Genomic DNA, 25,635 nt, shown 5'->3' on the forward strand with positions numbered 1-25,635 from the left:
TTTTTTTTTTCGTTTAGTATACTTTAATTTTATTCTCAGCTAGACTTCTTTGTTGTTGTTATTTTTTTTTTGTTGAAAATTGAAAATAGTTAAATAAATTTCTAGTATTCTAATGTCTCGATTGCCCCTGTCCTACATGTTACGCATATGCCCACGTTCATTGTGTATTTTATCTTAAAATCAAGCACTTTTTCTTCTAGAATAAATATTAATTTACTTGAATATTTATTATAATGATTAAAGTGAAAATAATTTATTATTATTATGTATTATTGTCATTTATTGATGAATAAGTATTTTTTTGTTTAATTTAATAATTTTTTTTTTTCCTTTTAAAATGATGATTTTGTATGGTAATGGTGATATGGGAATGGTGATAGAGGGAGATACGATGAGTATTGATAAAGCCGGATGTGATGGTATGTTGATCCGGTGAATGAACGAACGGATGGGCGTGTTTATACGACAGGTTTATAATTTCCTTTTGCCAAAAAAAAAAAAAAAAATAACAAAATTAATTATATTTTGAATTAATTTAATGATAAAAAAACATTTGTTATAAAATTATTGATTTATTTTGTATTTTTTATCCTGATGATGATAAAAGTTGATCCATTTCTTCATCCATTGCTTTATCATTTTTTTCACTTTCTTGATCTTGAAGATCAAATATTGGTAATGCTTTATTTCTTCTAGTTGCTCTTTCAATTTTTTTAGTTAATTCAATTTCTAATTTACGAGATATAAAATTAATAACACGTCCAGGTTGTCTACTGCCAATTCTTCCTGTTCTACCACATCTATTAAATTATAAAAATTAAATTATTCATTTTGTTAAATGTTATTAAATGCTTGGTTTTTGTTGTTAAAATTACCTGTGTATGTAATCAGCAGTATTAAGTGGAAAATCATAATTAATAACACAATCAACAGTAACTGTATCAAGACCTCTTGCTGTTGAATTTGTTGTACATATTACACTAACTTCTCCATTACGAAATTTCCAATATTGATCTCTTCTTATTGGTGTTGGCATATTACCATGTAATGAAACAGCATTTATATTCATATTATTTAAAAATATTGACATCCAATCACAAGTTGCAGTGTCATTACAAAATATTAATGTTGATTCTTTTTTTGATGTACGTGCTTTCATTATTTTTAATAATGCAGCAGGTTTTTGTTGTGGTCCAAGACGCATGAATTTTTGTGGTATCAATACACGATGAATATTTTTTGTTTGTATAGGAAGAATTGATTCCAACTGTAAAATAATAAATTAAAAAAATTAATTGATTTATTATTTCATTTGTTGTTGAGTTTTTTAAGATACTTTACATCAATAACTCTTTGTAAATAGCTTGGATATGTTGATGGCATTGTTGCTGATGCCATTGTCAATTGACTGCTAACTGGAGCTTTTGTTGCATCAGTTGTTTGTTTAAAACCAAACTAAAATTAAAACAAAAAACATATTATTCATTTTATATTATAATGATAATTTTAAATAATAATAATATTATTACATTAATTCTTTTGATAAAATGTGATAATTTTTCTTCATAAGTTTCATCAAAAAGTGCATGTGCTTCATCCAAAACAGTATGACGTATTTGATCAAGTTTATATACACGCGTTGTTGTTAATTTACTTGTCAATCCAACTGTACCAATTAAAATATCAACATAATTTACTGGAGGATTACGCATTAAATATTTTGTTCTACCACCAATAAGAGATTTAACACTGATATCCAAATCATCAGCTATTTTTCTAGCTTCATTCTGTAATTAAAAATTTATTATTAATTAAATTAAATTAATCAATTATTAATATTATTTAAATACTTACTCCAATTTGTAATACTAATTCTCTACTTGGTGCAAGTATTAATACAAGAGGTGTATTTTTTTTTGGTTCAACTAATTTTTTCCAACGTTGTATTTGATCAATTATTGGCAAAAGATATGTATGAGTTTTACCAGTTCCAGTTTCAGCTTGTATCATTGTATTTTGACCAGCTAAAATTTCTGGTATTCCATATTTTTGTATTGTTGTTGGTTCATTATATCCAAGTTTCTTAACAATATCTGATAATTTTGATGTAATACCTAAATCTCTAAATGTTACATTTTCAAGTTTTTTATTTTCTTCTTCATCAATTTTCTGTAATTAAATTTAATTATTTAAAAATAATTATCATCATTGTTTATAATTTAAATATAAAATAATTATTGTTTTTTAATTACCTGAATAACTGGATAAATTGTAAAAAAATCACCTCTAGAATTTAGATGATTCCAACCATCACAAGCAATTGGTACAATTTCATATTTTGAATATTCAGTACCATCATAAAAATCAAATTCATTACGTTTACATTTTATTATTGGTTTTTTAATTATTTCTGGTGTTTGTTCAATTTCAATTATGTCATTGTCATCATCAGCTGGTAGTATATATCGATCTTGACATACTGATGTTACCTATTAAATAACAAATCAAAATTAATATGATTTTTAATCAATTAAAAACATTGAACACATGTATATAATTAGTATAAATAAATCATTATACTTACATTGTATTTACGAATATTTTTAATACTGTTAGATCTAGTAATTTGACACAATTGACACAATTTTTTAATTAACATATGCATTGTTTAATTATTTTGTAAACAATTATTATTCATTATTTTTATTTATTATAACCTCTTAGAATTTATCAGACACAATTGAAAAGATAATTTTCAAGGTAACCATCTTATTTTTTATCATCATCTAGAGCAATCTAGAGTGAAGATTCATATGGTCAACAGAGGCAGCACGTATCAAGTCACACACTCACAAATGTGTTTACATTTTACAAATAATAAACAACAATAAACAATAACATTTGTTATTAATTATTAATTTATTATATATATTTAATTTATAATTATTATTGAATTGGTTCAATTGATTAATTTTTTTGTGTTATTTATTGTTTAGTCTTTTTTATTTTTATCAAAAATAAACAAAAAAGAAGGTAAATAAAATTGAGCAAGCAAAATAATGTATTTTTTCGTTATGAGCTTTAATTAGTATTGTTTTTAATAACAAATAAAAAATATATAAATTAACAATTGAATTTATTTAGGATATGAAGAATTATATATTTTATTTTTTTTAGATTATCAGCAATTATATTGAGATGGACATCATGAAGTCTGTTCAAAGTTTATGTAAATTTTTGCTGATGGTGATTTTTTGGGTGCAGGGTCATAGATATCATCATAAAAGTTTATCAAACGACTGACACATCAACCAATTTTAATGAGTTTTTTTTTAACCCTTGATAAGATAATTATCATGTTATAAATAACCGACAGAATGTGATCAATAATTTATTTAGCAAGTTGCTCTTAACAGCATCAAACAAAATGTCTTTTTCTGGTACTTTTATTTATGAGAGAAGCGAAGGTTTAGAACAATTGGTAGCTAAAATTGGAGGACCAGGTGCTGTTGAAAACTTTAAAATTTTTCATCGAACAAGGCCACATGTTAGAGCTACTCGTTCTGGTGATAGTTTCACCTATACTTTTTATATGTGTGATGATAATATTATCAACACTTTTAAAATTGGTGAAGAATTTAAAGAGACCACCTACTTCAAAGATGTTGCTCAGGTAATTTAATCAACTTGAAGAATAATAAATTTATTAGAAAAGAAGAATAATTGTTTTATTATTTTGCAGTCAGTCGTAACGATAAGTGGTGATAACATCATGTATGTAGTCAGCAAACTTGAGAATGGCAATTCATTTAATCGTGAAATAATATTTTCACCTGAAGGATCTATCATTGTAAGAATTTAATCATTTAAATATTTGATTTAATTAAATAGATACAAAAATAATTCTGTTTTTAGCACTTTACTGAATCGAAATATGGAACCAAAGCAACTTCTTGGTACAGACGTATTTAAACAATACATAAACAATTTTTAAAAATAAAAAAAAATGAAAATTCTCAATGTTTAAAAGATTTTTTTTTCAAAACAATAAATATGTTTATAATAAACCTTATATTTTGTACGAAAAAAAATTTATTATGTTGTTTAAATAAAATGTTTATATTTAAAAAATTTTTAATTTTTTTTTTCATAATACAGTATTTAATTTAAGCGCCATAAAAAAATGGCCGCTAAAAAAAAGATGTCGCTGTGTCGAACCAGTTACCAGACTGAACCAGAGCAGAACCAGAGTACCAGACCTCCATTGAAAACCATAAGTAAAAAGTCCTAAGAAAAACTAACCCTTGTGAATTGTGTTACCAAGATGTGAGTATTTTTAACAACAATATTATTTTATATTATTTAAATAATTATATCCACAAAGTTATGTGAAAATTAGATAGATAAAAAATTTCTTAATCGATTAAAATAATAGGTGTTTTGCCAATGTGTATAGTTATTGAGTTTGGATTGAAACAAATTATTCATGTAACCGCGTGGCAACATGACACCCTGCTGTTTTTTTAATAATCCATATAGTTTAATTTATTTATTTATAAAAAAAAAATATTTATTATATAATAATTTTTCAAAAAAAAAAATAGATTGAATCAAATCTGTCCTGTAAAAAGTGTGTGCTTATAATTTCCCATTTTTTTTATTTTTTTTTTTTAAATAAAAAAAAAAGAAAGTTTTTTGTTATTGTTGAATAAAATATTATTGTTTATTTGTTTATCATTAAATTGTTTAATTTAATTTTAAAAAATCCAAGAATAATATTATAATTTGATTGAGAAATTTTTAAATAGTTAAATAAAAATTAAATTTAATAATTAATTTTAAGGCTCAACTAGACATCCTAACCTTTCAATATGATTTAACATCCTAACAAATGATTTTTTATTTTTCAGTTGAATCATCATGGCAATCGATCAAGGAGAAACAGCAGTTTTGTCAACTGAAAATGTTGAAACCTTGCCAATGCCAACATTGGCATCATCAACTGAACTTCCTGAAATTGAATTATTCGGTCGTTGGTCATGTGAAGATGTCACAGTAAATGATATATCTCTTCAAGATTATGTTGCTGTCAAGGAAAAGTATTGTCGTTATTTGCCACATTCTAGTCAACGTTATTCAGTCAAAAGATTCAGAAAGGCTCAATGTCCAATTGTTGAAAGATTGGTAAATTCCTTGATGATGCACGGTCGTAATAATGGAAAAAAATTAATGGCAGTCAGAATTGTCAAACATTCATTTGAAATTATCCATTTGTTAACTAATGAAAATCCACTTCAGGTAATTTAAATAATTAAAAGAATCATTGTTTATATTTTTCATACAAATATATCTTACTTTTTGCTTTTTTTTTCGTAGGTTTTGGTAAGTGCTGTCATCAATTCAGGACCACGTGAAGATTCAACACGTATTGGTCGTGCTGGTACAGTTCGTCGTCAAGCTGTTGATGTTTCTCCACTTCGTCGTGTTAATCAAGCAATTTGGTTATTATGTACTGGTGCAAGAGAAGCAGCTTTCCGTAATATTAAAACAATTGCTGAATGTCTTGCTGACGAATTAATTAATGCTGCTAAAGGATCATCAAATTCTTATGCCATCAAAAAGAAGGATGAACTTGAACGTGTTGCTAAATCCAACCGTTAATCATAGCATCATTATATTATATATAATTTCTAAATAAAAAAAAAAAAAGTATTTTTTTCTTCTAGAAATATTGAGTTGTTTATTTTTACTTTGATGTAAAACAAAAGCTGTTTAGTATTTGTTATAAGAACACTTTTTACTTTTTACTAATTACGAATTTTTTTCTCTTAATAATGATTTATCCAAACTTTCAATTGCTAATTTTTTTAACTTTTTTAATAGATTTGGATATGGTTCAAGTATACGTAAAAAATCAGATTGTTTTAATACACAAATTTCTGTTGTTTCAAGAGCTTTAACAGTTGCTTGACGTACTTGATTTTCAATAACAAGAGTTAATTCACCAAAATACGAGCCATCTTCTAAATAACAAAATTCTAAATGATTTTTTGTTGATATTGATACTGTACCAGCAACAATATAATGCATTTCATTACCAATACTTCCAATTTTTACAATTACATCATCTTTTAAATAAACTTTTGTTTCAAGATGTTGTACTATTTGTCCAAGTATTTTTTTAGGTAAGTACTTGAAAAAATCTACTCTTTTAATGAGTTTTGAATGACGATTTAAAAGTACTGCCTTGAAATAAACAATAGAATTTATAATTTATTAATACATGATTTAAATAATTGATGAAATAATATTACTTCTCTTAAATGTGGTGATATATTTTCAAGAACAAATGCTTCTTGATCAAATCCTCTTTTACACCAATAATTAAAATATGTCATAATTCGTTTTTGTAAATTTGATGGTAATTCTTTGTATTTCATGTATTCTTGAAGTTCTTGATGAAGTTTAACATTTCTTTTTTTAGATGGATTAAACTTTGTTACTAGTTGATAAAATTGTACTGAAATAATTTAGATAATTACATTTTTTCTTTACTAAAATATTTAAATAATAATAGATTATTATTTTTACTTAGAACATAGATATATCCAATTCGACCAAGAAGTATTAAAAATATATTTAACATCATATCTTCAACTGATTTCATATCAAGATAATGAGCTGAACTCGCCAATGATATTGATGCACGATTTGCACTAGCAACATAACGTGTAAATATTGTTGTTCGTTGTTTCATATAATCAGAAGCTAGCCATGAACTTGATAAAAGAAAAAACATGATTATTAATTATTAATTGAATATTAAAAATAATTATTATCGAAACATACGGACGAGTTGATTTATTCCAGCCAATTTTTTCACCAACAAGTGGAACATAAAGCTCCATACAAGCAGCCCAATGTATACAAGTAATAATTATTATACTCATTTTAATTATTTTATAAAATTCAAATGAAAATTCATATCTTTCATTTAGTCGATTGAAATAAAATATAACATTTCTTATTCTAAATATTTTTAAAAGATAAAAGCTAGACCATTCCAATTGACATTTTTTTTTATCATTTAAAATTATAGCAAATGGAAATGCTGTTATTAAATCCAGCATAAAAAATGATTTAATATATTTTCTAAATAAACAAACAACAATATTATCAATAATTATACATTTGTTTAAATTAAAAAATATTTACCTTATGATAGTTTGTGGTTTTAAAACAGTTGTTAAAGTTGTTTGATCAAGATAGCCAGTAAAAAAACAGACAAATGTATCAATGATAAATCCAAGATCAATTAATGAAAGTACAATAATTAAATCCCATTTATTTTTATTAATATAAAATGCAAGATAAAATGGTAATATAATAAGTGACACAAAGCTAAATGTTATCATCAATAAAATCCATATGTTACGAAATTCACTTAATGGATGAATTATCCAAGGATAATATTTAATTTGTTTTTCAATTTCTTTATCAATTTGTATACTACTTTTTAAACATCTTTTTATCATTGGATGTTTACGTGAAACAATAATACGTTTTTTAATCCATCTTTTTATTTCATTAAACCAATTGATACCTGGTATTAGTTGCTTGATTGGATCATTGATATTATTATCTTTAAATTTATGAACAAAATCAGGTGTTGTTTCCTTGAATAATAATAAATTTATAATTGATTATAAGTTAATAATTATTTTGTTTATTTAAATATTTATTAATAAGATACCACATGTTCATCTGATGATGATTGTGATGGTACCAATTCCATCAACTCCATTATAAATAAAAAATTATTACTTAAATATTAAATAAATAATTAATAATGTTTTTTATTTTTCATTTTAAATGAAGTTGTTTATTTATAAAATCTTTTGTTTATATATTATTTTTTTTTCTGTTGCAGGTTTTGTAAATTCCCGCTTAAAAATGGCTGACAGTGGTTCGTGATTTTAATTGGTAATTGGTACCGGATTTCCCCTCGACCATTTATTAGACATTTTCCCGCTTATTTTAGCAGTGTTTTGTTTTTTTTACATAACCCAGCCAAACCTTAGACCATTCATCATTGTTATTTTTTTTACCGTTTTTCTCTCAATTCCTCGAAGCAGTCTTCATCAGTTTTCACTTTTCTTAATATCAATTACGACAGTCGACAAGCATGACCATTGACTAAACTTGTTAAAGCCTGTGCCAACACGTGTAACTTGATAGATAGTTAAAAGAAATATAAAACTTAGATAGATCAAATATAATTAGTTGTTTTATTTTGTGTTAATCATGGCACAATTTACTAAAAAAAGAAGAGTTGAATTATCAGAATATGATGAAGTTATGACAATGGATCAATTTCCTGATGCTGTTATGACAAAAATATTTTCTAATCTTGCATCTGTAGAAAAAATACGTTTATCAAGAGGTAAGAAATTAATATTATTTATCATCAATTAGCTCATATAAACTTTGAAAATTTAATTGATAAAAATAAAAACAGTTGAAAAGAAAATAAATTAATTAACATATTAGTAATTTTGCTTTGATTATCAATTTAGTCGTTTTATAATCAACCAAATAAATCAAAAATTATTTATATATATATTATTTTTAATTTACAGTGTGCAAACAATGGAATACTGTAGCTCATCAACCCTGGAAAAATGCTGATTTTTTGAGTTTTTATGGTTTAGAATCACGAAGAAATCCACTTGTTGATGATCATATAAATAAAAGAATTGTTTTAAAAACAACAAATCCAAAAATTTATCGTAAAGTATTATCATTGTGTGGTGATAATATTATATTTCTATCATTATCAGATAAAATTGATATTTTTAATGCAAGTATATTAACATCAATTGCTGAATATTGTCAAAATTTAACACATTTACGTATAAATCATATATATGATCCTTACAATGCTGGATTAAATCAATTATTATGTGTTAATAAAAATCTTGAATTATTTACAATCAGTGATTTTAATGACTACAATCGTTTGGCACGTTGTCTTCGTCATCTTCCAACACAAACATTAAGAGAATTAAAAATACGTTCATCTGAAAAACAATTAAATATTGAGCCTTATATTCAAAGTTTAAACACAGTAAGTATTTAATTATTTTAAATTACTTGTTTTATGTTTTATATAATATTTTTTTTTTTTTATTTCAGTTACTTCATAAAACATCATTAACAAGTTTAAACATTGATTGTGGTGATGATAAAACAATTAAAACAATTAGTGAACATAAAGACATAAAATTTTTATCACTACGTCGTTTTTCATCAGAAAGTGATATTGATTTTAGTCATATATCTAAATTATGTAATTTAATACATGTTGATTTTTCTTATTGTCGAAATTATGTTAATGATAATGTCATTGAATGTATTGTTAAAAATGCAAAAAATATAAAAATTCTTGATTTAAATGGTAAGTAATAAATTGAAATAAATATAATAAATTAATTTATTTTTTTTAATAATATTGTTTTGTTCAATTTTTAGAATGCAATCAAATTACAATGATTGGTCTCAGTGCAATTTGTACAATGACAAAATTGAAAAAACTTCAACTTGCTGGAGTTGAAGCTGTTGATAATTATGTATTGGATATGATACCATCAAGTGTAACAACACTAGGATTAGCACTTACTAGTATCAATGATGATGGTGTTCAGTCATTTATTATGAGACATGATAATCTAATTGATTTAGATATACGTGATTGTGCAATTACAAATGATACACTTCAAGCTGCTGTTGATGCAACAAAGTATCGTACAAATAATAAAGTATTGTTGATTGCATATACTTTTAATCCGGTTTATGATTCATCACCATTTAAAGGTGAATCACCATTACTCAAATTAGTATCAACTATTGGATAATTTAAACAAACATAAGTTAGTATAGATTTCATGACTTTCAGTTTAAAATATTTATAAATTTAGTTGTGAAAAAAAATAGAATAATCAAAATGGTATGTACATTTGGCTATGAAAATTATTGAATCAATATTTAGTACAACAAAAAAATCTAAAAATATATTAACAGAAGGTTTTAGGATTTTTATTGATTTTTTTTTTTTTTTGATTGTACGAAAATATTTATTCATATAATGTTTTCATGTCAAGCATGTGATATACCATTTGGGATGTTTTATTATTTTTTTTTTTTTTAATTTAAATAGTATTTTGAATAGTAAAAAAATATTAAATAGATAAGCAATATTTGCCCTGTCTTTCAAACACACAATTATTTAGAGATCACAAGTTTAAAGTTAATAGAAAAATATTCATAGCATCAGCTTGATTATCATCATTTAAATTAGCATGAAATTATCAATCTAGCTTTTGGTAAAACAGTAAGCTTTCTCATTAAAATCAACACACAGTTATAGTTTAAATATAACGTTTTTATAGTTGTTGATTTGTTTGATTAATAAAGTATATAAAAACAAATATATTTATATAAAACTAGAAAAAATAGCGTCGTGAAAAGAATATAGTTTATCTACAAAATTATTACTTTTTTAATCAAAATATTATATTAAGTTTATTATTAATATCGTTTTAATTATTTCGTCTCCTAAAAAATATTTTTAACCGTCAATTTATTTTTTTTTTTGTCATCATAATGTCTAACTAATAAAGTTTGTCATTTAACTCGAAATATTTCCAGCTAATATTATTAATAAAAATTAAGTAATAAAATATAATTTACTCGTAAATAACAAATTAATTTAAACATCAATTAAATAATGAATTACTTACTTTGTTTTTTTTCAAAAAAAGTTGCTACATCAATGACAAGTTGAGTCAATTAGTGAATTTAATTTAATAAAAAAATTGTTGATATTGGATTGATATAACTGAATCAACCTGGCATTGAATGAAATTCAAGTTTTTCAATTTAATTCTTACATAAGGTCAGCAGTTAATAAACCATTTTTTTTTTTTTTTTCTTCTTATTTTATATTTTTTAGTACAATTGTTAGTTTTTGTTTTATTATTGCATTTGAATAAGTGCTCAATAGACCATTGAGCACGACAATGTTGACCTCATGAAAATTGGGGCCAAGATGTAACACGATCAATGAAAGACTTGATATATATATTTCTGTGTTAAAAAGCTGATTTTCAGGAAGTACTATACAATGACTTTTTTAATAGTAAAGAAATATAGACACGTACGTTCAATATAATACAATTTTTCATGTCATTGATAATTAATATCAGTACTATGACCTGTTTACATTATAAATTCAGTTTAAATTTTTCTATACAAGTCTATTTGACTCAAAGTTCAAAATATTTTATGAGTCCATATGTATAGTGGATAATTTTAATAAATAACAATTGTACTTTTAAACTCGTATAAAAAAAAAAAAGAAAAGAAAAACAACAACAACAAATAAGTATTGAATATTAATAAAAAATAATAATTTATACAAAGATTGTTTTTTTTTTTAATAGCTGTCACATAAATCTTACACATAAATAAGATTAACAATTATTAACATTTTTGGGAAGGCCACGGTGACAAAGTTTTACAAATTGTTTTTGTTTTTTTTTGTGATTAAATGATAAAGATTTTATTATAATTATTTATCTAAGAAAATAAAAAAATGAATGGTTAATTAATTTACGTAAATGTTGTATTGTCTAACTTTGACAATTGAAAAATTATTATTAATCTATAATTTTCAAAGTTAATTATGTTGTTTTTTTAGCACATTCAATAATTGCTGCTTTACGTTCTTCAGCTGGTTGATCTTTATCACCCCATCCCCAAATTTCATGACTACCATCACCAGTTCTTTGGCATCTTTGTTTAACAATTTCATTTGATACACTTTTTAAATCATATGCCCAGCCCATTTTAGCACAAAAATCAATAAATGCTGTTGCTGCATTTAATCGATAATTACCAAGTTCAGCTGCTTTATAATCCCAGGGAAATACATGATGAAAATTGTGCCAGCCTTCACCCCATGCACCAATTGCAACAACGACATTTTCAGCTGGACCAATATTTCTGTGATAAATAGATAAAAATGATATTTAATTATTAATAAAACAATAATTAAATAATAAATTATTTTTAAAAAAATAATACTAACTTGTCATATGGTCTTTGACCAAATATATGTGCTGCTGAGTTTATAAGAAATGTCATATTTAAACCAATAACATAACGTAATATAGTTGGTACAAAAAATGCATTACAAAAACTTTCATTCCAAAAATAAACTGGAATCAATGTTGGTAATACAAAAGCCATCAGTGGCATAACAATATGACAATATCTAAAATGCAAAAAATTAATTAAATATATATTTAATATTTATTAATAGATAAAAAATAATTACTAACTTATTTTGAAATTGAACAATTGAATCAGCTTCAATGTCTTTCATTTCAATTGCATCAAGTTTTCCAGTAAAATCTGGATGTTCTTCACACAACATCCACCCAACATGTGAATAAAAAAATCCTCTACCAGCATTATGAGGATCAGCATCAGTATCACAATATTTATGATGTACTCGATGATTTTTAGCCCACCTCCAAATGGTATACTATTTATAAAAAATCATAAATAAATTATCTACATAAAATTATTAAAGTAATTTAATTATTTACCTGATAAGCCATTGAATGAAATATCATGAGAACAACACGAAGTGGAAAATTAGCTTTATAAGCATTGTGTGACCAAAGTCTGTGTGCTCCAGCAGTGATTCCTAGTCCACTGCACATGTATAGAACATAAGCTAAAAGAATAAATATTTAATAATAAATAATTTTGTTAAAAATAAATAAATATATGAACAAGTCTACTTACTGAAAATTAAAGTTATAAATTTTGTTGATGTAAGCATTAGATAAAAACCATAAATAGCACCAACATGAAGAGCAGTAAATACAATAACATGAGGCCAAAGTATTGCTCTTCTCATATTTTGTTTTGGTTTATCTTGATTTTTAATCATTGATGTATTATTTATTTCTAATTCATTTTCAAATAGTACACCCGCAGGTGTAGATGTTATCCCAGTTGCCATTACTCGTCAATCACAATTCTAAACATAAAAAAAAAAAAATTATATAATAAAAAATAATAATTTCATATTTAAACTAAATAAATATTAATAAAAAAAAAAAAAAAAATGCTTCAAGAGGTTTATAATAGACACATTCATTAAAGTTACATAAGTCAAATATTCCATGATGAGTTTTGCGTGACCAATTTTGTGACCCCAAAATAATTTAGGGTAAAATAGTTGCTAAATGATTCACGTGCTTATCGTTGATAATATTAGATAAATTATATATATATTTATTTCCTCAAACATATGACTGTATTCCCATTGTTTATATACAAGTAATTTTATTATTTTTAACAATAAAAAAAGGGGATTTTTAAATAATAATAATAATTTTTCAAGTCAATGAAAATGTAAATTAAAATTTATATATCTTGGAAAACAAAGTAATTTGTAATTTGTAATTTTAAATTTATTATTTATAGTTTAAAAGTTGATGAAAAGTTTTTTAATTTATATATTTATTCACAGCCTCATACCGAGTATGATCATGACTCAAATTTCTGTTCAGACAATCAACATTTGTATTTGATTTATTAAAGATAAAAGATAAAAAATGAAATATAATATTTTCTTAATTAAATTATGATTATTATTTATCATATAAAAATTTCAATTTTTTAATTATTATTATATTCAGTCTATTTAAAATAATAATAAGGAAAAATAAAGTTTTTAATATTGTTGTTTTTTTTTTTTCTTAGGGTTTGTTAAATGGAAAATAATTTTTTTTAAGTATATATTGATGAAAAAAATCGATAATTATTAAGATAATTATCATTAATGAAGTAAATAAAAAAAAATAAATAAATATTGAATACGTAATTATGAAAATATAACAAGTGTTATATATAGAAATAAAAAAATTGTAATAGAAAAATCTCATTATTTTATTTTCAATGCTTTTTTTTTTCTTTCAAATTAGTTCTTTCATGCTCTATTCGTAAGTCTAAATGTACATGCCATTGTAAATTATTATATATATACTTCCTTGAACATATATACTTGCAAAAAAAAAAAAAAAAAAAAATCTACTTGCACGTTTCTTTCTCTCCCTCATTTTTATTACTATGGTTTCATTCGTGACTGATTGCATCCTTGTCTGTATGACAAAACTAATATACCTATACTATTACATATTCATCCACCTTTAACATAAACATATATACACACATACACATGTATATTATGCACCCTCATGGATTTTTTCATCATCCATAATGATAACTCTAAAATACTCATCCAGACATTCAACATCCGTATATGTTGATTTATTAATAAATTTATTATTAAAAGATAAAAATAGACACTATAATAATATTTATAATATTAATTAATACAAATAATAGTATATTAATAAGGGTGAAACAATTTTATATATATTAAATACCCAAAATTGACTTCAAAAAAATTAACTAACCACGTTTTTTTTTTATTTATTTATTTTACTTTTTTGTTTTGTTTAATAAATAAATAATATAATGGCTTGTAAAAAAATTATTATTATTAATTAAATTTAATTTTATTTATTTATATAACTCACTCTGTGTTTATTTATATTTTTTTTCTTTTTTAGCTGCTCCAATTTGTCAATTAATGTTAATTGATATTAAATAATCATATTAACTTACACAATGTAAATTAAATATCAATAATATTTATTTATTAATTATTTTCAATTAAATTAAATAAATATTAATATATTATTTAAATATTATTATATATATTATTTTTTAATTTAATTTTATCTCAGATGTTTAACGTGTGAGAATAACGAAATGACTGAAGATACATACTGCCCACATGCAGCAGATTGATACGACCCTAACACTTGTTCTGGCGCGCATCATTGCGTGCATTATGAACACTTCATACTATTTATTTATTTTTTTTTTAAATTTTTATCATTTGAATATTTTATTAATAACATTAAATTTTATAGTATAAAAATTTAAATTTTATAAAATTGTATGTATACTAATTCATTTTATAAATTTTATTAAATTAAACTTTTCTATTTATTAATAATTATTATTAAAATAATAATAATAAAAATAATAGCTATTATTATAAATGAATAAAAAATTTTTTTATAAATTAGCTTACCTTTTTTATTGTTGATTAACAATTGATCAACAATTAAAAAAAAAAGTTTAAAAATAAATGAATTTTTTTTTTTTTTTTTTTTGTTGATTTGCTTTACTGAATTTAATAAAGTTTTTTTTTTTCTATTATAAATTTTAACTTAAGCTATTAAACATCCTGATAATATAAATATTAATATTTTTTTTTTTAGAAAGAAGCGTAGTGTGGCAATGATATCTATCGACTAACGTCAAAACAGCCACGAGTGTGACATTTGAGCTTTATTTAAGCATCGCGTTGTGCTACTTTATTTGCAGCGGGGGTAGCTTATATAATCGTATAAAATATTCATATTGTTTAAAAAATAAACAATAATAATAATAATAATAATAATATACTTTTTTTGTAATTAACAATTATCATGCATTTTAATTGTTATTTATCATGCATTTTTAATTAGCAAATTAGTTATATTTTAATTTTGTAGAAAATTTAAATTTCAAATCAATTTTCATTGTCATCTTTTTAATTAGTTATTATTTTATAATTATATATTTATTATTGCTTATTTTTTTTTGTCTTAAAAAAGCTTTAAATGAGCCCTAATAAAACCCTATTGGAAGCTCCATGCAATCCCCCTCTCAGCTCACGGTTGATTGATACAAGCGAGGTCGGTTAGCAACGGGCGAGGTCGTTTTTTTTATTTATTTATTTTTTTTTTATTTCACGTTGAAAAAAAAATTGAAAAAAATATACATAGTAATAATCTAGTATCTCAATTTTACTATAAAATATACATATTTCATTTTTGTGTCACCTGAAGGTTTATTATTTTAATTTACAGTAAAATTTTTGCTCATAAATTTAATAAGTAAATGTAAATTATAAAAAAAAAGAAAAAATTTATCATATCATGTTACTGTTTGTAAACATCAATATTATTGTCCTATCCTTTTTTGTCTTATTAACATCGGGTCATTGTACCTCGTATAAAAGTATATATTTATATTCCCTTTCTCAATAAAGCCACCACCGAATTTATAATTTAAAATTTATTTTACCTATTATGACGGTAAAAAAAATTATAAATTTATTATGTGATACTTTGTACGGAAAAGAATAAATACTTAATTATGTGCATACTTATTCTTTTTCGTACAAAGTCTCATAATTATTGATTAATAATTTATTAATCTAAATAATAATAGAATAAATACATAATGATTATTTGAACTAGAATTTAAAAGTGATCTTATTGCGTGCGACTTTATTGAGAACTTGTACTATATCAATTATATCAAATTTATTTTACAATTTTATCAGATACAATCATGACATTATTTAAAAAAATTATTAGAAATATTCAATATTTAAATTGGACCCTTTTTACAGTCTTGTGAAATATAGATTATTCAGTGTAAATTTTGTATTTTTGAATAACTAAAATTATGAGCTTATGCAACTATTGAATATTGTATATTCATTGTTTTACATATATTTTTTTTTATTTTGCAATTTAACATTATTGTGTTTTGTTGATAAGGAAATAAATAAATCTGTGTATATTTTTTTTTTTTCATTATCTATTTTAACCTTCATGTTGACTGGTTATATTTAGTTTTTAGTGAACATTTTGAATTATCATATATGATTGTTATTATAACACATGTTTTACTATTTTATATCTGTGAAACACCTCAATGACAACCGGTTGTGTTGACCACAAGGTATAAACTTTATATGTTTTTTACAGTACATGATTTGATAAATTATATTATGACTTTAGTTGTCAAGTAAAAATAATATAAGATTATTTAATGTATGTATATTTATTGTAGTTGACTCATTTTTTTATTTATTTTTTCTATTTATTATTTATGGAATTTTTGAATATGATATAACTAAAAAATTCGGTATTGTAATTTTATGTTGAACTCGAAAATTGTTTTTTGTTACCAATAGAGTAAAATTTCAAATTTGAAGACTTCAATAAGGCTTCAATAGTATTTATAACTTTTCCGACTTCTTTTTTAAAATATTCATTTTGAAACTGTACGATTACTGATTGAATTTTACAACAACTTTTGTGCACGTATTTATTGATTATATACATTGATAGATTTGATTAAAAAATAGTTGTAAAGTATGCATTGTAAGAATATTTTAAATTGGAGAGAAAAAAAATAGATATTACCAGCATGTATAAGAATAGCTTAATTATTGAATTTACAATAAACATTGTTTTAATATATTACATAACAGAGGGGTGTTTTATTTTTTTGTTTGATTTACCTCTAATTATTTGTAATATCCTAATTTTATTGAAAATTTTTCAAGTTTTGAATGAAGAAATTAATTAAAGGTGAAAAAAATAAAATTAATTAAAAAGATAATTAATAAATTAATTAAAGGCAAAGAGGTATTTTGTTTTTTTTTTTTATTTATTTATTTTATTAAATATTTTCAAATTTTGATTAGAAAAATAGATTTAGGGTAACAGGAATATAGAATAGGCAAAGAGGTATTCTGTTTTTTTTCAAATTCAATATTGCATTGAATATCTTACGAATTTTGAATAAAAAATTAAATTTGGGGTAACAGGAATATAGAATAGGCAAAGAGGTATTCTGTTTTTTTTTTAAATCAAATTCGTATTGGTTTTTTTCTAAATTTTAAATGAAAAATTAAATTTGGGGTAACAGGAATATAGAATAGGCCAAGAGGTATTCTGTTTTTTTTTAAATTCAAATTTGTATTAAATGACTCTTGATCTTTAAATGGAAAAATAAATTTGCGGTATCAGGGATATAGAATAAGCCAAGAGGTATTCTGTTTTTTTTCAAATTCAAATTTGTATTGGTTTTTCTTTAAATTTTGAATGGAAAAATAAATTTGGGGTAACAGAAATATAGAATAGGCAAAGAGGTATTCTGTTTTTTTTTTAATTCAAATTCGTATTGGTTGATTTTTAAATTTTGAATAGAAAAATAAATTTGGGGTAACAGGAATATAGAATAGGCAAAGAGGTATTCTGTTTTTTTTTAAATTCAAATTTGTATTGGTTTTTTTTCAAATTTTGAATGGAAAAATAAATTTGGGGTAACAGGAATATAGAATAGGCAAGAAGGTATTCTGTTTTTTTTAAATTCGAACTTGTATTGGTTATTTTTCAAATTTTCAATGGAAAAATAAATTTGGGGTAACAGGAATATAAAATAGGCAAAGAGGTATTCTGTTTTTTTTTAAATTCAAATTTGCATTGATAATCTTTCGAATTTCGAATGAAAAATTAAATTTGGGGTAACAGGAATATAGAATAGGCCAAGAGGTATTCTGTTTTTTTTTAAATTCAAATTTGTATTGGATTTTTTTAAATTTTGAATGGAAAAATAAATTTGGGGTAACAGGAATACAGAATAGGCAAAGAGGTATTCTGTTTTTTTTTTAAATTTAAATTTGTATTGGTTTTTTTTTCAAATTTTCAATGGAAAAATAAATTTGAGGTACCAGGAATATAGAATAGGCAAAGAGGTATTCTGTTTTTTTTCAAATTCAAATTTATATTGAATATCTTTTGAATTTTGAATGGAAAAATAAATTTGGGGTAACAGAAATATAGAATAGGCAAAGAGGTATTCTGTTTTTTTTTAAATTCAAATTTGCATTGAATATCTTTCGAATTTTGAATGAAAAATTAAATTTGGGGTAACAGGAATATAGAATAGGCCAAGAGGTATTCTGTTTTTTTTTAAATTCAAATTTGTATTGGTTTTTTTTTAAATTTTGAATGGAAAAATAAATTTGGGGTAACAGGAATATAGAATAGGCAAAGAGGTATTCTGTTTTTTTTTTAAATTCAATATTGCATTGAATATCTTACGAATTTTGAATAAAAAATTAAATTTGGGGTAACAGGAATATAGAATAGGCAAAGAGGTATTCTGTTTTTTTTTTAAATCAAATTCGTATTGGTTTTTTTCTAAATTTTAAATGAAAAATTAAATTTGGGGTAACAGGAATATAGAATAGGCCAAGAGGTATTCTGTTTTTTTTTAAATTCAAATTTGTATTAAATGACTCTTGAATTTTAAATGGAAAAATAAATTTGCGGTATCAGGGATATAGAATAAGCCAAGAGGTATTCTGTTTTTTTTCAAATTCAAATTTGTATTGGTTTTTTTTTAAATTTTGAATGGAAAAATAAATTTGGGGTAACAGGAATATAGAATAGGCAAGAAGGTATTCTGTTTTTTTTTTAATTCAAATTCGTATTGGTTGATTTTTAAATTTTGAATAGAAAAATAAATTTGGGGTAACAGGAATATAGAATAGGCAAAGAGGTATTCTGTTTTTTTTTAAATTCAAATTTGTATTGGTTTTTTTTTAAATTTTGAATGGAAAAATAAATTTGGGGTAACAGGAATATAGAATAGGCAAAGAGGTATTCTGTTTTTTTTTTAAATGTAAATTTGTATTGGTTTTTTTTTCAAATTTTCAATGGAAAAATAAATTTGGGGTAACAGGAATATAGAATAGGCAAAGAAGTATTCTGTTTTTTTTTTAAATTCAAATTTGCATTGATAATCTTTCGAATTTCGAATGAAAAATTAAATTTGGGGTAACAGGAATATAGAATAGGCCAAGAGGTATTCTGTTTTTTTTTAAATTCAAATTTGTATTGGTTTTTTTTTAAATTTTGAATGGAAAAATAAATTTGGGGTAACAGGAATATAGAATAGGCAAAGAGGTATTCTGTTTTTTTTTTAAATTTAAATTTGTATTGGTTTTTTTTTCAAATTTTCAATGGAAAAATAAATTTGAGGTACCAGGAATATAGAATAGGCAAGAAGGTATTCTGTTTTTTTTCAAATTCAAATTTATATTGAATATCTTTTGAATTTTGAATGGAAAAATAAATTTGGGGTAACAGGAATATAGAATAGGCAAAGAGGTATTCTGTTTTTTTTAAAATTCGAATTTGCATTGAATATCTTTCGAATTTCGAATGAAAAAATAAATTTGGAGTATCAGGAGTATAGAATAGGCAAAGAGGTATTCTGTTTTTTTTTAAATTCAAATTTGTATTGGTTTTTTTTTAAATTTTGAATGGAAAAATAAATTTGGGGTAACAGGAATATAGAATAGGCAAAGAGGTATTCTGTTTTTTTTTAAATTCAAATTCGTATTGGTTTTTTTCTAAATTTTGAATAGGAAAATAAATTTGGGCTATCAGGAATATAGAATAGGCAAGAAGGTTTTCTGTTTTTTTTCAAATTCAAATTTATATTAAATGACTCTTGAATTTTAAATGGAAAAATAAATTTGCGGTATCAGGGATATAGAATAAGCCAAGAGGTATTCTGTTTTTTTTCAAATTCAAATTTGTATTGGTTTTTTTTTAAATTTTGAATGGAAAAATAAATTTGGGGTAACAGGAATATAGAATAGGCAAGAAGGTATTCTGTTTTTTTTAAATTCGAATTTGTATTGAATATCTTTTGAATTTGGAACACAAAAATAAATTTGGGGTAACAGGAATATAGAATAAGGAAAGAGGTTTTCTGTTTTTTTTTAAATTCAAATTCGTATTGGTTATTTTTTAAATTTTGAATAGAAAAATAAATTTGGGGTAACAGGAATATAGAATAGGCCAAGAGGTATTCTGTTTTTTTTTAAATTCAAATTTGTAGTAAATGACTCTTGAATTTTAAATGGAAAAATAAATTTGGGGTATCAGGAATATAGAATAGGCAAGAAGGTATTCTGTTTTTTTTCAAATTCAAATTTATATTGAATATCTTTTAAATTTTGAATGGAAAAATAAATTTCGGGTAACAGGAATATAGAATAGGCAAAGAGGTATTCTGTTTTTTTTTAAATTCAAATTTGTATTGGTTTTTTTTCAAATTTTCAATGGAAAAATAAATTTGGGGTAACAGGAATATAGAATAGGCAAAGAGGTATTCTGTTTTTTTTTAAATTCAAATTTGTATTAAATATCTCTTGAATTTTAAATGGAAAAATAAATTTGGGGTATCAGGGATATAGAATAAGCCAAGAGGTATTCTGTTTTTTTTTTAAATTCAAATCTTTATTGGTTTTTTTTTAAATTTCGAATAGAAAAATAAATTTGGGGTAACAGGAATATAGAATAGGCAAAGAGGTATTCTGTTTTTTTTTTAAATTCAAATTTGTATTGGTTTTTTTTCAAATTTTCAATGGAAAAATAAATTTGGGGTAACAGGAATATAGAATAGGCAAAGAGGTATTCTGTTTTTTTTAAAATTCAAATTCGTATTGGTTTTTTTCTAAATTTTAAATGGAAAAATAAATTTGCGGTATCAGGGATATAGAATAAGCCAAGAGGTATTCTGTTTTTTTTCAAATTCAAATTTGTATTGGTTTTTCTTTAAATTTTGAATGGAAAAATAAATTTGAGGTAACAGGAATATAGAATAAGGAAAGAGGTATTCTGTTTTTTTTTAATTCAAATTTGTATTGGTTTTTTTCCAAATTTTCAATGGAAAAATAAATTTGGGGTAACAGGAATATAGAATAGGCAAAGAGGTATTTTGTTTTTTTTTTAATTCAAATCTTTATTGGTTTTTTTTTTAATTTCGAATCAAAAAATAAATTTGGGGTAACAGGAATGTAGAATAGGCAAAGAGGTATTCTGTTTTTTTTTAAATTCAAATTTGCATTGAATATCTTCCGAATTTCGAATGAAAAAATAAATTTAGGGTAACAGGAATGTAGAATAGGCAAAGAGGTATTCTGTTTTTTTTTAAATTCAAATTTGTATTAAATATCTCTTGAATTTTAAATGGAAAAATAAATTTGGGGTATCAGGGATATAGAATAAGCCAAGAGGTATTCTGTTTTTTTTCAAATTCAAATTTGTATTGGTTTTTTTTTAAATTTTGAATGGAAAAATAAATTTGGGGTAACAGGAATATAGAATAGGCAAAGAGGTATTCTGTTTTTTTTTTAATTCAAATCTTTATTGGTTTTTTTTTTAATTTTGAATAGAAAAATAAATTCGGGGTATCGGGAATATAGAATAGGCAAAGAGGTGTTCTGTTTTTTTTAAAATTCAAATTTGCATTGAATATCTGTCGAATTTCGAATCAAAAAATAAATTTGGGGTAACAGGAATGTAGAATAGGCAAAGAGGTATTCTGTTTTTTTTTAAATTCAAATTCGTATTGGTTTTTTTTTAAATTTTAAATGGAAAAATAAATTTGCGGTATCAGGGATATAGAATAAGCCAAGAGGTATTCTGTTTTTTTTCAAATTCAAATTTGTATTGGTTTTTTTTTAAATTTTGAATGGAAAAATAAATTTGGGGTAACAGGAATATAGAATAGGCAAGAAGGTATTCTGTTTTTTTTTTAATTCAAATTCGTATTGGTTATTTTTTAAATTTTGAATAGAAAAATAAATTTGGGGTAACAGGAATATAGAATAGGCAAAGAGGTATTCTGTTTTTTTTTAAATTCAAATTTGTATTGGTTTTTTTTTAAATTTTGAATGGAAAAATAAATTTGGGGTAACAGGAATATAGAATAGGCAAAGAGGTATTCTGTTTTTTTTTAAATTCAAATTTGTATTGGTTTTTTTTTAAATTTTGAATGGAAAAATAAATTTGGGGTAACAGGAATATAGAATAGGCAAAGAGGTATTCTGTTTTTTTTCAAATTCAAATTTATATTGAATATCTTTTGAATTTTGAATGGAAAAATAAATTTGGGGTAACAGGAATATAGAATAGGCAAAGAGGTATTCTGTTTTTTTTTAAATTCAAATTTGCATTGAATATCTTTCGAATTTTGAATGAAAAATTAAATTTGGGGTAACAGGAATATAGAATAGGCCAAGAGGTATTCTGTTTTTTTTTAAATTCAAATTTGTATTGGTTTTTTTTTAAATTTTGAATGGAAAAATAAATTTGGGGTAACAGGAATATAGAATAGGCAAAGAGGTATTCTGTTTTTTTTTAAATTCAAATTTGTATTGGTTTTTTTTTAAATTTTGAATAGGAAAATAAATTTGGGCTATCAGGAATATAGAATAGGCAAGAAGGTTTTCTGTTTTTTTTTCAAATTCAAATTTATATTAAATGACTCTTGAATTTTAAATGGAAAAATAAATTTGGGGTATCAGGAATATAGAATAGGCAAGAAGGTATTCTGTTTTTTTTCAAATTCAAATTTATATTGAATATCTTTTAAATTTTGAATGGAAAAATAAATTTCGGGTAACAGGAATATAGAATAGGCAAGAAGGTTTTTTGTTTTTTTTCAAATTCAAATTTATATTGAATATCTTTTGAATTTTGAATGGAAAAATAAATTTCGGGTAACGGGAATATAAAATAGGCAAAGAGGTATTCTGTTTTTTTTTAAATTCAAATTCGTATTGGTTATTTTTTAAATTTTGAATAGAAAAATAAATTTGGGGTAACAGGAATATAGAATAGGCCAAGAGGTATTCTGTTTTTTTTTAAATTCAAATTTGTAGAGATTTACTCTTGAATCTTAAATGGTAAAATTCAGATCTGGTATCAGGAATATAGAATAGGCAAGAAGGTATTCTGTTTTTCTTCAAATTCAAATTTATATTGAATGACTCTTGAATTTTAAATGGAAAAATAAATTTGCGGTATCAGGGATATAGAATAGGCAAAGAGGTATTCTGTTTTTTTTTAAATTCAAATTTGTATTGGTTTTTTTTCAAATTTTGAATGGAAAAATAAATTTGGGGTAACAGGAATATAGAATAGGCAAAGAGGTATTCTGTTTTTTTTTAAATTCAAATTTGTATTAAATATCTCTTGAATTTTAAATGGAAAAATAAATTTGGGGTATCAGGGATATAGAATAGGCCAAGAGGTATTCTGTTTTTTTTTTAATTCGAATTTGTATTGGATTTTTTTTAAATTTTGAATGGAAAAATAAATTTGGGGTAACAGGAATATAGAATAGGCCAAGAGGTATTCTGTTTTTTTTTAAATTCAAATCTTTATTGGTTTTTTTTTGAAACTTTAAATGGAAAAATTAATTTGGGGTAACAGGAATATAGAATAGGCGAGAAGGTATTCTGTTTTTTTTTTAATTCAAATTTGTATTGGTTTTTTTATAAATTTTGAATGGAAAAATAAATTTGAGGTAACAGGAATATAGAATAGGCCAAGAGGTATTCTGTTTTTTTTCAAATTCAAATCTTTATTGGTTTTTTTTTAAATTTTGACGAGAAAAATAAATTTGGGGTAACAGGAATATAGAATAGGCAAGAAGGTTTTCTGTTTTTTTTTAAATTCAAATTTGTAGTAAATGACTCTTGAATTTTAAATGGAAAAATAAATTTGGGGTATCAGGAATATAGAATAGGCAAGAAGGTATTCTGTTCTTTTTCAAATTCGAATTTATATTGAATATCTTTTGAATTTTGAATGGAAAAATAAATTTCGAATATAGGAATATAGGGGAGAATAGGCAAGAAGGTATTCTGTTTTTTTTCAAATTCAAATTTGTATTAAATATCTCTTGAATTTTAAATGGAAAAATAAATTTGGGGAAACAGGAATATAGAATAGGCAAAGAGGTATTCTGTTTTTTTTTAAATTCTGATCTTTATTGGTTTTTTTCAAAATTTTGAATAGAAAAATAAATTTGGGGTAACAGGAATATAGAATAGGCCAAGAGGTATTCTGTTTTTTTTAAAATTAAAATTTTTAGTTAATACTTCTTGAATTTTAAATGAAATATTAAATTTGGGGTAACAGGAATATAGAATAGGCAAGAAGGTATTCTGTTTTTTTTCAAATTCAAATTTATATTGAATATCTTTTAAATTTTGAATGGAAAAATAGAAGGCCTAGGTAACAGGAACTTAGAATAGGCAAAGAGGTATTCTGTTTTTTTTTCAGTACAAATTTGTATTGGTATTTTCAAATTTTCAATGGAAAAAAATAAATTTGGGGTAACAGGAATATAGAATAGGCAAAGAGGTATTCTGTTTTTTAAATTCAAATTTGTATTGAATATCAATTTTAAATGAAAAATAAAATTTGGGGTATCAGGGATTATAAATAAAGCCAAGAGAGGTATTCTGTTTTTTTTTTAATTCGAATTTGTATTGGATTTTTTTTAAATTTTGAATGGAAAAATAAATTTGGGGTAACAGGAATATAGAATAGGCCAAGAGGTATTCTGTTTTTTTTTTAATTCGAATTTGTATTGGATTTTTTTTCAGTAAAATGGAAAAATAGAATTTGGGGTAACAGGGAATATAGAATAGGCAAAAGGTATTCTGTTTTTTAAATTCAAATTTGTATTGAATTTTCTAAATTTTGAATGGAAAAAATAAATTTGGGGTAACAGGAATATAGAATAAGCCAAAGAGGTATTCAATTT

At 23.4% G+C, this 25,635-nt stretch overlaps 5 protein-coding genes and 1 pseudogene across 6 annotated transcripts; 3 read left to right on the forward strand and 3 right to left on the reverse strand.

Annotated features, from left to right (window-relative positions):
• Positions 1-526: 526 nt before the first annotated feature.
• Positions 527-2,769, reverse strand: LOC122852301 (probable ATP-dependent RNA helicase DDX28). The gene is made up of 7 exons (XM_044152022.1): positions 2,585-2,769; positions 2,253-2,489; positions 1,855-2,169; positions 1,530-1,787; positions 1,342-1,455; positions 876-1,267; positions 527-800 (listed from the first exon to the last, which is right to left on the reverse strand). Exons 1-7 carry the CDS (start codon positions 2,663-2,665, stop codon positions 587-589), a joined length of 1,611 nt encoding a protein of 536 aa, XP_044007957.1. The 5' UTR covers positions 2,666-2,769; the 3' UTR covers positions 527-586.
• A 238-nt stretch (positions 2,770-3,007) lies between these two features.
• Positions 3,008-4,031, forward strand: LOC122852303 (cellular retinoic acid-binding protein 1-like). Its single transcript, XM_044152024.1, has 4 exons — positions 3,008-3,033; positions 3,178-3,673; positions 3,743-3,850; positions 3,916-4,031. Exons 2-4 carry the CDS (start codon positions 3,428-3,430, stop codon positions 3,970-3,972), a joined length of 411 nt encoding a protein of 136 aa, XP_044007959.1. The 5' UTR covers positions 3,008-3,033; positions 3,178-3,427; the 3' UTR covers positions 3,973-4,031.
• Positions 4,032-4,231: 200 nt separating this feature from the next.
• LOC122852302 (40S ribosomal protein S5-like) lies at positions 4,232-5,724 on the forward strand. The gene is made up of 3 exons (XM_044152023.1): positions 4,232-4,326; positions 4,911-5,298; positions 5,377-5,724. The coding sequence occupies exons 2-3, from the start codon at positions 4,921-4,923 to the stop codon at positions 5,659-5,661; spliced, it is 663 nt and encodes a 220-aa protein (XP_044007958.1). The 5' UTR covers positions 4,232-4,326; positions 4,911-4,920; the 3' UTR covers positions 5,662-5,724.
• A 65-nt stretch (positions 5,725-5,789) lies between these two features.
• LOC122850972 lies at positions 5,790-7,804 on the reverse strand (annotated as a pseudogene).
• Positions 7,805-8,159: 355 nt separating this feature from the next.
• LOC122852304 (F-box/LRR-repeat protein 7-like) lies at positions 8,160-10,032 on the forward strand. Its single transcript, XM_044152025.1, has 4 exons — positions 8,160-8,443; positions 8,640-9,127; positions 9,196-9,457; positions 9,532-10,032. The coding sequence occupies exons 1-4, from the start codon at positions 8,305-8,307 to the stop codon at positions 9,912-9,914; spliced, it is 1,272 nt and encodes a 423-aa protein (XP_044007960.1). The 5' UTR covers positions 8,160-8,304; the 3' UTR covers positions 9,915-10,032.
• A 944-nt stretch (positions 10,033-10,976) lies between these two features.
• Positions 10,977-15,481, reverse strand: LOC122852305 (acyl-CoA Delta-9 desaturase-like). Of its 2 annotated transcripts, none has more exons than XM_044152028.1 (6): positions 15,242-15,481; positions 12,874-13,111; positions 12,672-12,802; positions 12,402-12,607; positions 12,149-12,334; positions 10,977-12,063 (listed from the first exon to the last, which is right to left on the reverse strand). In XM_044152028.1, exons 2-6 carry the CDS (start codon positions 13,091-13,093, stop codon positions 11,742-11,744), a joined length of 1,065 nt encoding a protein of 354 aa, XP_044007963.1. In that variant the 5' UTR covers positions 13,094-13,111; positions 15,242-15,481; the 3' UTR covers positions 10,977-11,741. The 2 variants fall into 2 exon arrangements, with proteins under 2 accessions (XP_044007963.1, XP_044007961.1); XM_044152026.1 differs by lacking the exon at positions 15,242-15,481 and adding an exon at positions 14,679-14,941.
• Positions 15,482-25,635: the final 10,154 nt, after the last annotated feature.

The sequence above is a fragment of the Aphidius gifuensis genome, linkage group LG3, assembly GCF_014905175.1.
Source record: "Aphidius gifuensis isolate YNYX2018 linkage group LG3, ASM1490517v1, whole genome shotgun sequence".
Lineage (NCBI taxonomy): Eukaryota > Metazoa > Arthropoda > Insecta > Hymenoptera > Braconidae > Aphidius > Aphidius gifuensis.